Raw genomic sequence first — 14717 nt, 5'->3', positions numbered from 1 at the left:
TGTATGTATGTATGTATGTATGTATGTATGTATGTATGTATGTATGTATGTATGTATGTATGTATGTATGTATGTATGTATGTATGTGTATGTATGTGTATGTATGTATGTGTATGTATGTGTATGTATGTATGTATGTATGTATGTATGTATGTATGTATGTATGTATATGTGTGTATGTATGTATGTATATGTATGTATATGTGTGTATGTATGTATATGTGTGTATGTATGTATATGTATGTATGTATGTATATGTATGTATGTATGTATATGTATGTATGTATATGTATATATATGTATATATATATGTGTATGTATGTATATGTATATATATATATGTGTATGTATATGTGTGTATGTATATATATATACACACACGTGTATGTGTATATATGTATGTATATATTGTGTTAACACAGCACCATAAGGCCGTGCCACGTATACTTGTATGTTATTGCGCTATCAGTACTTTACAGCCTGTCTGTGGTCTGACACAGTGTATGTCACACTTTGCAGGTGCACAAAGCTCAGCCCATCAGACACTACAAACCTGTAGCTGTGAAGAAGAGCGAAGTTCCTCTTACAATCCCGGAGTCTCCAAACTTCTCTGATCGCTTCCGCTTGTGACCACTTTTGTTGTGAAATGTAACGTTACCACAGAAATCTCTGACCTGAAATGTTGTTTTTACATTTTTCTTTTTTCCATTTTTAGCTTTGTATTGCTTGATGTACACTTATTAATGTGACTGTTTTAAATTACAGAATAAAACTTCATCTACACCCACCAATAGTTATTGGCCTGTTAACTGCTGAGTTTGTTCTGTCAGATTGTTTGACATCAGCACAAAGTTGCCAGTTTATTTGCTAAAGAGCTCTTTTTGTGATTGGCCAGGAACTGGAGTGCTATACAAATAAAATAACTTGTGCGTCCATGGGGAAGAATTATTACAGAGTTTAATATCTAAATTTTAACACTTGGCATCAGACTTCTCCTGGTTGGCTGGTTTCCTGATGGTGCTCTCAGCTGAACCACCAAACCAGAGGCGCTGTTTCATAAGACGAGCCCTCTCACTGAGCACTGCTGAGACTTTTAATCATCATTATTATTAAATATGTTTATACACACAACTTGATGGTTATGAGTCAGACCTTTCAGTGAGACAACCTCACTGTCCTACAAATTTAAGCTCATGAACATCCGTTTCAAGAATAAAAGTGAGCTGTGATTTAAATATGAAGCTTCTCAGTGTGGCTTTTATCTAATACAGTACAAAACAGGCTTTGGAGTGTCTGAATAAAGCTGCTTTAGCTACAGTAAAGATATATTTGCTGACGTAACATCAAGCAAAACTTATTTTTACAAATCAAAGGTAAGCTGCCTGCAATGAAGTTCAGCTGAAAACATGACTTGTGTTACTACACAAGCTGCCATCTGGATGGCCCAATAAAACTAATGGGTCCAAGCATTTACAGGCTTCCTATGCCTGACCCACGTTGGTTTTTGCAGCGTTACCTCTTTAAAAAAACAGATCTGAGATCAAAGAAATACAAAATAAACCAATTAAACATCCAGCTGTCCATCCATCCAGCACCATGAATGCTGAATGACACAGCTTCTCCAGCAACAGATGCTGCCATTCTGTGAGGGGGAAGCTCTTGGTGATTTCAGCACTGCAAGTATTCTTAAGTCAAAATGAACATATTATAAAATGTATTTAAAAAAAAAAAAGTCATCTCCTGTGTGTTTGTAACGTCTTTATGTGCACGCTTATCCACAACCTCACTTACTCCTTTCACATGAGAAGTGTGTGAGCTGTGACATCACCTATTGGTTTCTTAAATATCCCTTTGAAGCTGTTCAAAAACCTGACAAGAAGTGGTGGACCTTACAGAAATGCTTAATTATGACAAAACCTATGAACAAATAGATAACTTAGGCCTTTCAAACCTCAGTGAGCCAGTCAACAATTATTCAAATTACACCTTTGATGGTTACTGGCCTGAATACAAATGAGCATATGATGGGTAACACCTGCAGACTGCTGCTGAAAAATACTCATGGGCAAAAGATCACTTTAAATAAAAGTTCTCATCTTAAGTGGTGATAAAATTGTATGTTTTTCATGTTTCACTACAGAAAAGTTTGTCTAATGCAGCTAACAGTTCATCACCGTGTGAGTGTGACAGAAGCCATATCAGAATAAAGGAAATGAGTTGATGAAAACAAAAACAATTCTGCTTTAAATCGGATAATGCAGAGAATGATGCTGGACCATGTGGTCAATGTGTCCCGCTTGGTCAAGTTCAGCCATCTTTGTGAGCTCAGGGATCCACAAAGGACACTGCGATGTAGCGGACACCAGCGGTGGTGGGCAGACCTTCGTGGTAGTGGGTGAGACGGCCCGGGTGCAGAAGGGCCCAGCCTTTACGAGGAGCCTGAATGGAGCAGTCATAGCGGAGGAACCTGCATCCACCACCCTGCAGCCAAGAAACAGTACATATCAACAGCTGATGACTGTGGCAGTTTTATGATCATTAACAACCCTTCAACAACTTCCTGAGCTCTTCATGAACAGAAATGATACAAAAGCCTTTTTTTCTATGCCTCACTGCCACAAACTGAAGAGGACAATCAACATTCAGATTTGGGCTGCTGGTAAACCAGCTGTTTGTCTTTTAATGTTTGCATGAAGAATGGGTTTATTTCATTCTGTGATCAAAAGAATGAATTTGTAATGATTTGGTCTCTGTGCGAATAAAACCAAAATACATGTTAACTGAAACATAGGTGGAAATGGAGCACTTGACACTCACCTGGTAATCAAGGTCTACTTGGTTGAGTGCAATGTTTACAGTGAATGTGGAGGCATCATGGTGCGGCCTTAAGGAGGGTTGCTCATCTGGCTTATATCTAACTACAAAGGCTAATTCGAAGTGAGCCTGCAAACACACAGAGGGAAAAGAATCATGCAAACGTTTGCCTGTAGCCCCCTGTACACAGATACATTCTAGTTTATTGAATAAAAGCAGAATCCTGGTTCTTGGTCCAGCATTCACCTCCAGAGATGGAACAGAATGTGTAGCTGTCATGATGTGGCATGAGAGGGGTCAGGTTTCTGTCCCACTACACTAAATCAACTGGAGTGTAACACGCTGATGATAAGACATGCTGGTCAGTAATACACACACAGGATGGTAAATGGCCTGCATTTATATAGCGCTTTACTAGTCCCTAAGGACGCCAAAGCGCTTTACATATCCAGTCATCCACCCATTCACACACACATTCACACACTGGTGATGGCAGCTACATTGTAGCCACAGCCACCCTGGGGCGCACTGACAGAGGCGAGGCTGCCGGACACTGGCGCCACCGGGCCCTCTGACCACCACCAGTAGGCAACAGGTGAAGTGTATTGCCCAAGGACTCAAACCGGCAACCTTCCAATTACAAGGCGAACTCCCAACTCTTGAGCCACAATCGCCCCAGCACAGATAGCAGCACAGAAACAATGAGAGGTCGACTGTTATCCTGTTTTACTCAACAAGTTCATAACATTTAACGGCTGATTTTGTCCTCCAGTTGTTCTACCAGTTAAATAACCAGATATCAAAATCATTGGTCATCACCTGATCATTACACAGTACTTTCAAACATCTCAGAAGGGATGCAGTTACATCTGTCATGGCCCTTTTTTAAGACACTCCAGCTAGGCCGGCCAAGCCCCACAGCTTACATATAAGCGTTCCCAAACCACTGCTCTTATCGTTAATGGTGCTGTGAATGGAATGCTTGATGTGTTATGACCTGGGAAGCCTGAGTAAAACTCGCAACACGAGAACAAGCCGGGTTCCCCTAGGAGGACAGAGAAGCACTTGCTCGCTGAGCTAATGCATCAGCTACAGCCGGGTCCCACTGGCCAGGTAAACCCGTGATGGCGCGGGCAGCCCAAACAGACTAATGATTAAGATGGCGGATGTAGCAGGTGGTGGTGCAGACGTAGCTCTGACTTTCAAACGGTCACGATTAAAACCAGAGATATATAAAACAACTGATGGAAGAGTAATTGTAGAGGATGAACTACTTAATTTCCTTGCTGTAAAAATCAAAACTTTAAGTCAGGATGAAATTGTGTTGATGGCCACGAACACATTTGAATCCGAGGGGATTGAAGCCTCCAAGAAAGTATTGTTTGAGCTCTGCCCCACTACCTCACAGCGGTGCGTTGGATATAAAGGACAGCATAAAGACGCCAACAATATTAAACTCTGTCTTAAAGTGCTGAATGAGTGTGGGGAGAATATCCCAACATTTGTCTCTCATCACCTGGATGATTTGTCGCCTGTTACATACTCCAGCATGGATGTGTGTTGTCTACTATGGCGAATGGACCAGCTGTGTGCTGAGGTGGGTGCTTTAAAACATGTAGTTAAACTACAGGCGGATGTCTGCGAGCAAGTTATGACCAACGCTGTGGAGGTCGACCAACGTGTGACTGCTCTTGAGTGTAGGTCTGAGGTGCCGGCTGAGCCTGTTACTCTGAATGCTCAGGGACTGCTTCCCACTTTCCCTTGGGGAAACACGCAGAGGAGCGGTGGGGGAGTCGAAGTAAAGGCGGCCCGCGCGGAAGGCAGGGAGCCGGAGCTTTGGCTGTACAGCTGATGGACATGCAGCTTTAGCAAACATGACTATTAGGTATGAGGTAACTGTGTCAGACCATATACTTTTGGTTTTACCGTGAATGTGGAACAAATGCCAGCAACAACTGGAAATAATATTGCTAATATTGCTACCAGTGTAAAATTAGACTGGTCATCATTTAGTGAAGATGATTTCTTAGCTTATCATCGTAATACCGATATACATCTGAACAACATTTCTTTGCCCAAAGAAGCTATTTTGTGCAAGGATGTCAACTGTAAGAAAGCTCTGCATAAACATTTACTCTGCTCCATGTATGATGATATAGAGACTGCTCTGTATGAAAGTGGTACACTGCTTGATAAACAATATAAGCATAAGAGACCTAACATCAGACCTGGCTGGAAAGAACATGTATCCATGTACCATGATGAAGCTCGCATAGCTTATAAATGTTGGGCCATGGCTGGAAGACCTAAACAAGGCCCAGAATTGGAACAGAAAAAATGTGCGAATGCCAGATATAAGTACGCTGTTCGCTTTATAACTAAAAATGAGCAAATGCTGAGAGCAGATTCTTTGGCCAGGAAAATGCTGTGTAATAATATGACAGATTTTTGGAAAGAGGTGAAAGCTCTTAATAACTGTAAACCATCTCTACCATCAAGTGTTGAAGGTGTTTCTGGGGCAGATAACATTGCAGCATTATGGAGACAGCATTACAGTGCGTTGTTTAACTGTATAAAAAGTGAACCATATGAGGACAATTTTGACATGAGTAATGACACAATAAGTGTAAGGACATATGAAGTATATGAAGCCATTCATAGGTTATCTAATAATAAAGCTTCTGGTTTGGATCACATCACTGCAGAACATTTAAAACATGCTAGTTTAAGGCTAGCTCCTCTTCTAGCACTCTGTTTCACTGGGTTTATGATTCATGGCATATTACCAGACTCAATGCTGTGTATTTTACTGGTACCAGTTATGAAAGACAAAGCTGCAAAAGTGAGCTGTTTGGATAATTTAGGCCGATTGCACTAGCCAGTATTTTATCTGAGGTGTTAGAAAGAATCTTGTTTGACAGAGTTAGTGTGTTCATCTCTTCTCTGGATAATCAGTTTGGCGTCAAACCAAAGCACGGCACTGACATGTGCACTCAAGGAAATAGTCAGTTTGTATAGGGCTAAAAATTCATCTGTCTTCATGTGTTTCATTGATGCCTCTAAGGCTTTTGATCGAGTGAACCACAGAAAACTTTTTGATAAATTGAAGAGACGGGGAGTTCCTCAATACATCGTGAGGATTCTCTCTTACTGGTACGCTCATCAGAACATGCAGGTTAAATGGGGAAGCAGTATTTCTGCCCCCTTTGGTGTCAGCAATGGTGTTAGACAGGGTGGGATTTTGTCTCCAATTTTATTTAATCTATATGGTAAATGATTAAATAAAATTGAACTTAAAATCTTTGAAGTTCAAAACAAAATTTACTGATTTCTTTTAAGTAATTGTGCATTATGTATATTATGGTTTTATATTTTTACAAATGCTTTATATATATATATATATATATATATATATATATATATATATAAAAAGCCGGGTGGGAAGCTGGTCCTGCAGGCTGGGGAACTCTCACTCGCCGGCTGACACGTGAGACACAGAAAGGTCGTAACAGAAATCCTGCCAGGCTACTGAGAAAGGTTCTCACCACAAAGGTAAACGGACACACACTGTCACCACACACTGAACTGCACACTCACAGTACCACACAAAGTACACACATGCACACCAAATGATCACAGGTTTCATATCTGTCAGCTGTTTTATATGTAAGCTGTGGGATGTGGCCGGCCTAGCTGGAGTGTCTTAAAGAAGTATTCATGTGCCATTGCTTGAAATTTCAGGTATATGTGTGTACTAAAGATTTAAAAAAATGAATCAGTGCATGTGACACCAAAATGTCAAGAGCAGGTGACGTAAATGAGCTGAGAATGTGTTCACAGTGTGCTTCTTCAGTAAAGCTGAGAACATCCTTCACAGATCTCACATGGAAGGAGATTCTTGAATTTTCTCTGAAACATTTCACAAGTGTGTGTAGTGATGGTCTTACCTTGGTGTAGTATCCAGGGAACATTTTTTCTGTGATTGGTACCACATACTCCACTAAGAATTTCTGCCATTCTTTTTCAAAGTTGATTTGAATCATATGGATGTCGATGGTGGGGACATTCTCATAGCCACCAGTGATTCGGTTATCCTGGAAAAACAAGAAACTTCTATCAGGTATATAGTTAAAGTACAGGAGGTATTCAGGACCAGATTCCAGAAAGGTTGGGAGCCTGTACGGTGTGAATAAAAACAAATACAGTTATTTGTAAATCTCCATATTTTAAAACCACATTTTATTCACAACAGAATATAGAAAACATTAAATGTATGAACTGGGAAACTGACTTTATAAAAAAGACACTTATGGCCTTTTTCGGATTTGATGACAGCAACAGGCTGAAAAAGTAAGTAGTACTAAAAAGAAACTGGAGCTGTTGGAACAATTTGAATGAACTTGGTTAATAAGTAACAGGTCAGTGACATCAAATAAAGACGAGCAGAGAGAGGTTTACCTGTCTGCAAAAAACTGCATCTATAAATTGTGAAACAACTTCAGAATAATGTCCTTCAACAAAACTGATCTCGTTATTATTGTACGATCTACTGTACAATATAAAGTGCGAGTACAATATGAGGCAACTGTTATTGTGATTTGGCGCTTTATACATAAAATTGAAGTGAAAATTGAAATTGTTATCAGTACAGAATATCATCAAAGGATTCAGAGAATCTGGATAAATCTGTGTGAAAATCAGTGCAAACACAGTTTGCTGTGCTGTCCACAGATGCAGGTTCAGGTCTCTCTCTGGGCCAAGCAGCTTTAAAATAGACTGCAGAAGAAAACATGGAGCTAGAATCCTATATCAGACGAGAATGGAACAACACTCCTCTCCCAGGATGTTGTTCAGCATAAATGAAAACTACTCTCAGTTTTAATTGGAGATAAATGATCTCAATTTCAGCAGCAGGGCCACACCTCCAAACACGCCCCTTCCAGGTCTTACCCCCCAGGTCTACAAGCCGTCCCTCCCCTTTTTAATTCTTTCACTTCTCATTAGTACACGGGGATCTGCCAGGCCTGAGCGCCGCCGCCAGGCCCCATCGAGGCCTTCACCAAACAGCAGCTCAATTCTTGATTAAGCCTTTATCTACTAAAAAACCTAAAATGAGGACGTGAGTTCAGCGAGTGAAATACACACTGTTGTTAAAGAAGAGGGAATCTACACAGTGGCTGTCTTTACCTTTAGAGAGATGTTGCTGTCATCAAATTAAATATGAGCTAGTATGTTTCTTAAAATGGCACATTTTATAAGCGTTTGATATGTTTTCTTTGTTCTATTTGAATACAAATATGAGTTTCTGAAATTTGAAAATCACAACATTCACTTTTTATTTTTTTACACGAGCAGCTGTCCCGACGTTTTCAGAGTTGGGTATGTAGCTGGAAGATGCAAATGACATAAACTTGTGACAAATAATGCAAACAAAGACTGAATATAAGGAACACTGGAGCTCAGTGATGTCGTCTTATTACATGACTGACATGTTATTATCAATAATCATGACTACATGATTAATGTTAATAACAAGATGCCTTACCACATTGCCCCCTCCTGACCACTTTCCATAGTGCTCCATTTCTTCAATCATGTGGTTACAAGCAACAGTGGAGAAGACTGGGAACCAGTACACATCTGGGCAAGGCTGGAAGGCAGAAGATACAACAGCATTAAGCACCGAGTAACAGCTTGTAACAGAACTGCCTCTTAAAGGAAGGTCTACAAACTGAGGACGGTGTTAGTTCCTCTGGTTATGGCAGATGTAACTGAACTAACTTCTTATCTGTGCCACAATATTTATAAGAAACATGGAAGTTGATAGGAGTTCAATGTATTTGCTTTTGCCTCTTCTAAACACAACAGCTCATTCAGTAGGTTAATCTGACTCCAGCTCAGCTCGAGTTTAAACTTACATTTTCAATCAGCTTGTCCTTCATGATGCGGGTATAGTTCTCGTGGATGTAGCGCTCCTCCCAGTCCTGAAATAAATATAACATACAGATTTGCTCATTGCAAATCACACCGTGTCCTCATCAAACCTGCCTTCTTTTACATATGAAGATCAGACGGTGGCTTAGCTTAGACAGTAACGTTAAAAAACGTTTAAACTGACTGTTTCAGTAATGTTGATGTTGACATGTATACTAAAACTTTGATACTTTATGCTGATGTCAGCACTCGTAACACGGAAATCCCCTATAACGACATCTACAATGTTCTCATGGATCATTTGTGCTGAAGTCGTATAATGTTGTAAAAAAAAAAAAAGAAGATTGGTTCAGCACATCTGTGAATATATCTTATCTACCATCACATCACAAAAAACACAAACTGAATTTCACTGTGAACATTACAAAAGACTTTCTCAGACAGTTTTCTGTAGATAATTACTTTTAAATTTCATTTTTCTTTTCAGGATTTTTCTGAGAAATATTCCAAATATGTGTGTGGAGCTAAGATGATTGAAGACACTGTGTCTGAAGAAGCGCACAGAGGGAGGAAATAAGCATAGCTCTTATTTTACAGTATACATGGCAAAGCATTTTAATACTTAACAATTTAAGTGGATGTGTACTGTAGATGATGCAGTCCTGATCAAAAGTTTAAGACCACTTGAAAACTCATATTTTGCATGGTTGGATCTTAACAAGGTTCCAAGTGGAGCTTCAACACGGAAAGGAAGAAATGGGAGTGAGACAAACCAGAGTGAGACAACACACCTGTCACACTTAAGATCCCAAACATATTTTGTATTATACCTTCATGAACACATGATTTATGAATCCAGTTTGCACTTGTTTCCTGCACAATGTCTGTCTTACGTCTACTGTTTGTAGCTAACTTCATTTTTACTTTTACATTTTTGTATCTCATAGTATAAGAGGCCCTTACCAGGCATCTGTGGCACCTTTACTATTCTTGTTGTTTATTTATTATTTACTGTAACTGTAACACAGCAGTTTCCCTTTGGGATCAATGAAGTGTTCATCTGTCATCCATCTAATGATTAGGAAAACCGATGAGACCAGGATGTGGATTACCATGTGACTTTTTAAACCTGCCATATTGCAGTACATACATGATATGACCTGCATGTTGTCATGCTCTGATGAAGGTCATAAAACTGAAACGTTAGCATGTTTGGTGGCATGGCAAAAATACACTGGTGAAATCGAGATATGGCAACTATTTCCCTGAAATTTTAAGCTAGTCCGACATATTTTAGGTTAGGTTTATCAAAAGTTTCCTCGAGGAGGAACTGTGGACGTTCTCTCGCAGATATATATCATCATTTGGTGTCCCAGTAAAAAATAGCAAGCGGTGTTTCTTTAAACCCAACCTAAAAACCCACTGTCTATACATTCACACAAGCTACATTAATTATTTAAACACTCTTCATATGTTACACTGTTTTATTCCTTTGCTTTGTTTTTCCATTTTGTTTCATTTTATATTTGTGATTCTGATTTTATATAAACACAGGGATCCTTTACTGAGCCTATATAACACATAGTGTCTGAGTGGTGAGATACTGTGTACTTATATGAATGTTTTGATTTTGTAGCTAACATTTATACATCACTATAAAATTAAAACAGCTTTTATATCGTACATAGCAGCTTAATTCCACCAACTTCATTTCTGCCACTGCAATAACCATTCTGCCTGCCACAAACACTACAGCAGCTAGTAATGTTTCCAGGTGTTTCTTCAACCATCTCACCACTGGATTTTCAAAGATCTGCCACAGATCATTGTGTAGATGACCGGTCTGGTAATTTTCTGTAGACAGGATGCGGCCAAATGTGTGCATGTTGGTTACATACATGAAGATTCCCTGAGAGCAAAAACAACAGGTCAGTCACTACTGTGGACAGTTTTGAACTTTTCTTTAGGTAAAAAAAACAGTTTCCTGTTTCTCTTACTGACCTTGTTGCGTATGTTGTGGCAGAAAGCCATGTCAGGGTCCGAGGAGCTGAACAGCTCGTAGTCTTTCAGCTCTCTACGGAGGAGGCTGCCTTTCACCAGGTACACATTGGACACATATGGCACATTCCAGACGCCCCTAAAAACAACAGATAATTGATGGACCAACAAATGTTCCAATGAAGTCTTAGCTGCTACAAATTTCTGTTGGTCATTATTTAACAAGCCCACCCTACAGGCACTTTTTGTCAGGCCTGCTGTGCATCAGTGATGACAAAATGTCATCACTGATGCAAGCTGACTGTTAGTTGGTGATGTATGTTGAACGTGACACGTGAAACGAACAAAAAAAGAGAATGTAGCGTCTCAGGGGAATGAGGCAAAGAACACGATACACTAATGCACACATCACTGTAGAGCTGTCCACCATGTTGGACGTGATAACCTGTGGTGATCACGTCCAATCACGCCTACATTTCTTACATAAACATGATCACTGCCCACCTTGCTTACACTCAGCTGTCAATCATCAAGGACAGAAGGAGAATCTTTTTATACCACTCCTTCATCGTATACATAGTATTTGTTATAAGTTATTTCAATTTTTAGACTCACCAGTATCTGTTTCAAATAATATTTGACCATTTAAAAATCTTACAGTTATATTTTTATTATGTCTTTCTAGTTTTTCTTTCTAATCTTTCTCATCTGCCTTCTCCACCACTTCTCCCATCCTCATCCCCATCTCATCCTCTCCCTTCTCACCTGAAGCCTCACTCTTGAACTGAAGTAATGGTTCTAGCATAAGAAATCCTACAGGAACATACTCATTTATTCTTGATGTTGTTGCAGTTATTAATTGTCAGCAGATCAGACATCCCTCCTATCTCCAGACAGGTGACGAGAGCCAAAGAAAGCTGAATTTACGGTCGAGCAGAGGGAGCACAATCGCTGTCAGATGCTGTCAGTCAAAGCATTTTATAGATACAACATCTCCATATTTCCACATTTCACCTTTTTTCTCAAAATTGCATTTAGACATCAATCTTGAAATTTCTGCTTTATTCTCAAAGACATTGATGTTTTGAGGTTTTTGTTGCTGTTCTCCGGTTCCTGCTGAACTGCGCTATCACAGAGTGTGAACTCCATGATGACACACTTTCATCCCAGAGCTTTATTATTCTGAAGGATCAAGTGAAGGTGGATCTAGCCAAGGTCCAGGTGGGTTGTACTTACAAACAGCCACAGCAGTTCCTGCCATTTGACAACTTCTACCATCGCTTTATCTTTATCAAGACAGGTCTGCCTCTCACCTCTCCTAAACTCTCGATCTATTTTAAATTCTCATCCAGCTCCTGTGCTCACACACACTTGTGAACATTGGGGCTAAGGTTGCTGAGAATCAAACTCATTCGATTTTTAAAAGATGAACATATAGCACCAGTTTGAAAATCCCAATTCCTTCTTGAGTTATTGTATTCACAGGATTTTCTGGAAACTTGACCTCTGACCTTGACCTTTAGGTCACCAGGATTCAAACTTGTCTGAGAGTTTTCCTAGATACACCTGGACACACTAGTTATTGCAGGCACAGATTTGGGTATCTGTACCACCCACGGGTGACGACAATGCCCCCTCAGCCTTTTATGGTCAAAAATGAGGAATGCAAAAAAAATTCTAAATGCTGACAAAGGTTTTAGGGAGCAAATAAGCAACTTACACTCTCCGTCCTTGTACAATGTCCACATAGTCCTCAGACCTGGCGTAGTAGCCGTCTCCACTGAGGGCTCCCCAAAAGTTGCTCCACAGCCGACCAGCTCGAGTTATCATTGGTGCTACAATAGGACTGCAGGAGGCCATTCAAGAAGTGCTATGTGTTACATTTCTTCATCTAGACAGATACTCAACTCACATAAATACACTAGAGCTAAAGAAGTTAAATGTGACTGTGACTACTGCCAGCACATCAGCGAATGACTCAGTATAAAAACATTTCCTTACAGGTTTTGTTCAATCAGAATTTTGAGTGTATCCTTGTTCTTTAAGACCACTTCAATGTCCAAACTGAAGAAATAGTCACAGTCCTGGTCCCTCCGGCACAAATCGCTGAAGAAGAAAACACACTGATAGATTAGCACATATATTATAATAGAATTTAAAGAGCAATCTGTTATTGACCTTAATACTGTATAATGAAGAGTACACATCATCTTCTACAACTCAGTTGATAAACATTTTAAAATGAAGATGTGTCACGTTCTGGTTGGACAGTACTCACAGGCCTAGGTTCCTAGAGGCAGCTCCATCCATCTCTTCTTCAGGTTCGATGACTGTGACATTCTCATACAGGCTTCCATAATCCTTCAGGAAAGATCGGACCTGACGCTGATGATGAGCTTCCTGGAGGGAAAAGGAAAACACAAAGATATGCAGAGCAGGAAGACTGCTGTGAAGATAAATATGTTGCAAAATGTAGAATAAAAAGTGAGAATGTGTAGAAACCTGTACGTTTTTTACACGCTTGTGTTTTAAATTTATGGTTACAGAAAAAATGCATAGATTGATGTTTTCACAAATATACTAGAACTGCAAACTTGTAATTCAAATTTTTCTCATATTTATTTATTTGTTTACTTCTTATAATCACAAATCTGAATAAAAGTGCTTGACTGCATCCTCTCAAGTCACAAATCCACAATCTGCACTTCGACTGTGATGTGTGGTAAAATTCGAGCTTGTAGGCAGTGGTGAGGAGCATGGTGGTTGGGGGTGGAGGGAGCAAGTCAGCCAATCAGAAAGCAGAAGACCAAATGATCTTCATTAGCCAATGGTACAGCAGCATTTGACATCATACACACGACTGTTGCTGACCTACTGCATAAACACGCAGAGGCTTTAATCACCATCACTGGTTTAATCACACCACTCTGGACTCCAGTCTGCCCACTTTGCAGTAATATGTGGACTGCAAAACACGGGACAATAAACCTCCTCCCACTCAGTGGATCAGACCACACTCTTGTCCAGTTAGCACCTCAGTATGTTCCTGCTGCTTCCTGTTGCCACCAAGTCTGCAAGGAGGTGGAAGCAGGAAGCCAGCGAGGCTCTGCAGAACTGCTTGAGGTGTCTAAAGAGTGTGAAAATGCATCAACAGCGTATTCATTACATGTAAGAGTAAAAGACACTCGATTTCAAAGATGTGACAAAAGATTTCCTGCAAAAATGTCACAGGCTATAACACCACCTAAATGTTTGCCAAATCAAAAAAAAAGTTGAAAAGAATGTACAGAAATGTCTGAGGAGGGCATAAAGGTTAACCCATATGACAAAGGTGGGGAGGCTCCAAAGGATAACTGCTGCCTGGACATTGAGGACACTGTGTACAAATCACAAGTACTTGATTCCCTCCAACTCTCTGTGGCTAAACGCACTGCTGGGTTCCACACACAGCAGTCTAACAAACTATTCTCCTAGTTTCATGGACTTTGTCAAAGAGAAAATCATGAACCCATCTTCTGTTAAAATTGCCTAAATCAATCTGTTCATTACCTACTAAGTTACGTTAAATCCAGCAGGTTAATAATTTTTAGAAGGACTGAAAATGTCCTTATAAACCTTCATGTGAAGAGAAGTCCTCAAAAACGTCAAAGTAAGAAGGTCATGCAGCTGTGATAAGAGTAGATACTGTAACCATTCTGATTCCATTATCGATATCACTTATCGACTGTCACTGGCTCTGCTTTGAGAGTCACCACCGTCCCTAAGCAACACATCAACAGCATTACATTCATGCACATACTTGCACGCTATGCGGTCAAATGTTTGTGCGTGTTTGTTGAGGTTTTTCCTTTCTTCGTTGTGATCAGTGTTGGTGTCGTTATTCAACGCAAGTAGTGTATTACACATATTACACACAACACATTTTGTGTGTAATATGTACATTACAGCAGCGGTCCCCGGGCCTCGGACCG

At 40.0% G+C, this 14717-nt stretch overlaps 2 protein-coding genes across 5 annotated transcripts in view; one reads left to right on the top strand and one right to left on the bottom strand.

The window, feature by feature from the left end:
• The window catches only part of tpx2 (TPX2 microtubule nucleation factor), an 11821-nt gene extending 11028 nt beyond the window's left edge, over window positions 1–793 (top strand). For all 4 annotated transcript variants that reach the window (XM_042229020.1, XM_005943457.3, XM_005943456.3 and 1 more), the window contains exon 17: window positions 520–793. In XM_042229020.1, the coding sequence (XP_042084954.1) occupies window positions 520–630 (111 nt within the window). In that variant the 3' untranslated portion in view covers window positions 631–793. The remainder of the gene's footprint in view (window positions 1–519) is intronic.
• A 950-nt stretch (window positions 794–1743) lies between these two features.
• The window catches only part of plod1a (procollagen-lysine, 2-oxoglutarate 5-dioxygenase 1a), a 27601-nt gene continuing 14627 nt past the window's right edge, over window positions 1744–14717 (bottom strand). The window contains exons 10-19 of the mRNA XM_042229018.1: window positions 13025–13146; window positions 12748–12852; window positions 12467–12592; window positions 10750–10885; window positions 10544–10657; window positions 8733–8798; window positions 8360–8464; window positions 6762–6908; window positions 2818–2943; window positions 1744–2481 (exon numbers count right to left, since the gene is read on the bottom strand). Coding sequence (XP_042084952.1) covers window positions 2326–2481; window positions 2818–2943; window positions 6762–6908; window positions 8360–8464; window positions 8733–8798; window positions 10544–10657; window positions 10750–10885; window positions 12467–12592; window positions 12748–12852; window positions 13025–13146 — 1203 coding nt within the window. The 3' untranslated portion in view covers window positions 1744–2325. The remainder of the gene's footprint in view (window positions 2482–2817; window positions 2944–6761; window positions 6909–8359; window positions 8465–8732; window positions 8799–10543; window positions 10658–10749; window positions 10886–12466; window positions 12593–12747; window positions 12853–13024; window positions 13147–14717) is intronic.

Source organism: Haplochromis burtoni, unplaced genomic scaffold, assembly GCF_018398535.1.
Source record: "Haplochromis burtoni strain Fernald_Lab_line unplaced genomic scaffold, NCSU_Asbu1 Contig_374, whole genome shotgun sequence".
NCBI classification, from domain to species: Eukaryota; Metazoa; Chordata; class Actinopteri; order Cichliformes; family Cichlidae; genus Haplochromis; species Haplochromis burtoni.
Note: the sequence above shows the minus strand (reverse complement) of the source record. Positions and strands in the feature narration are given on the sequence as shown.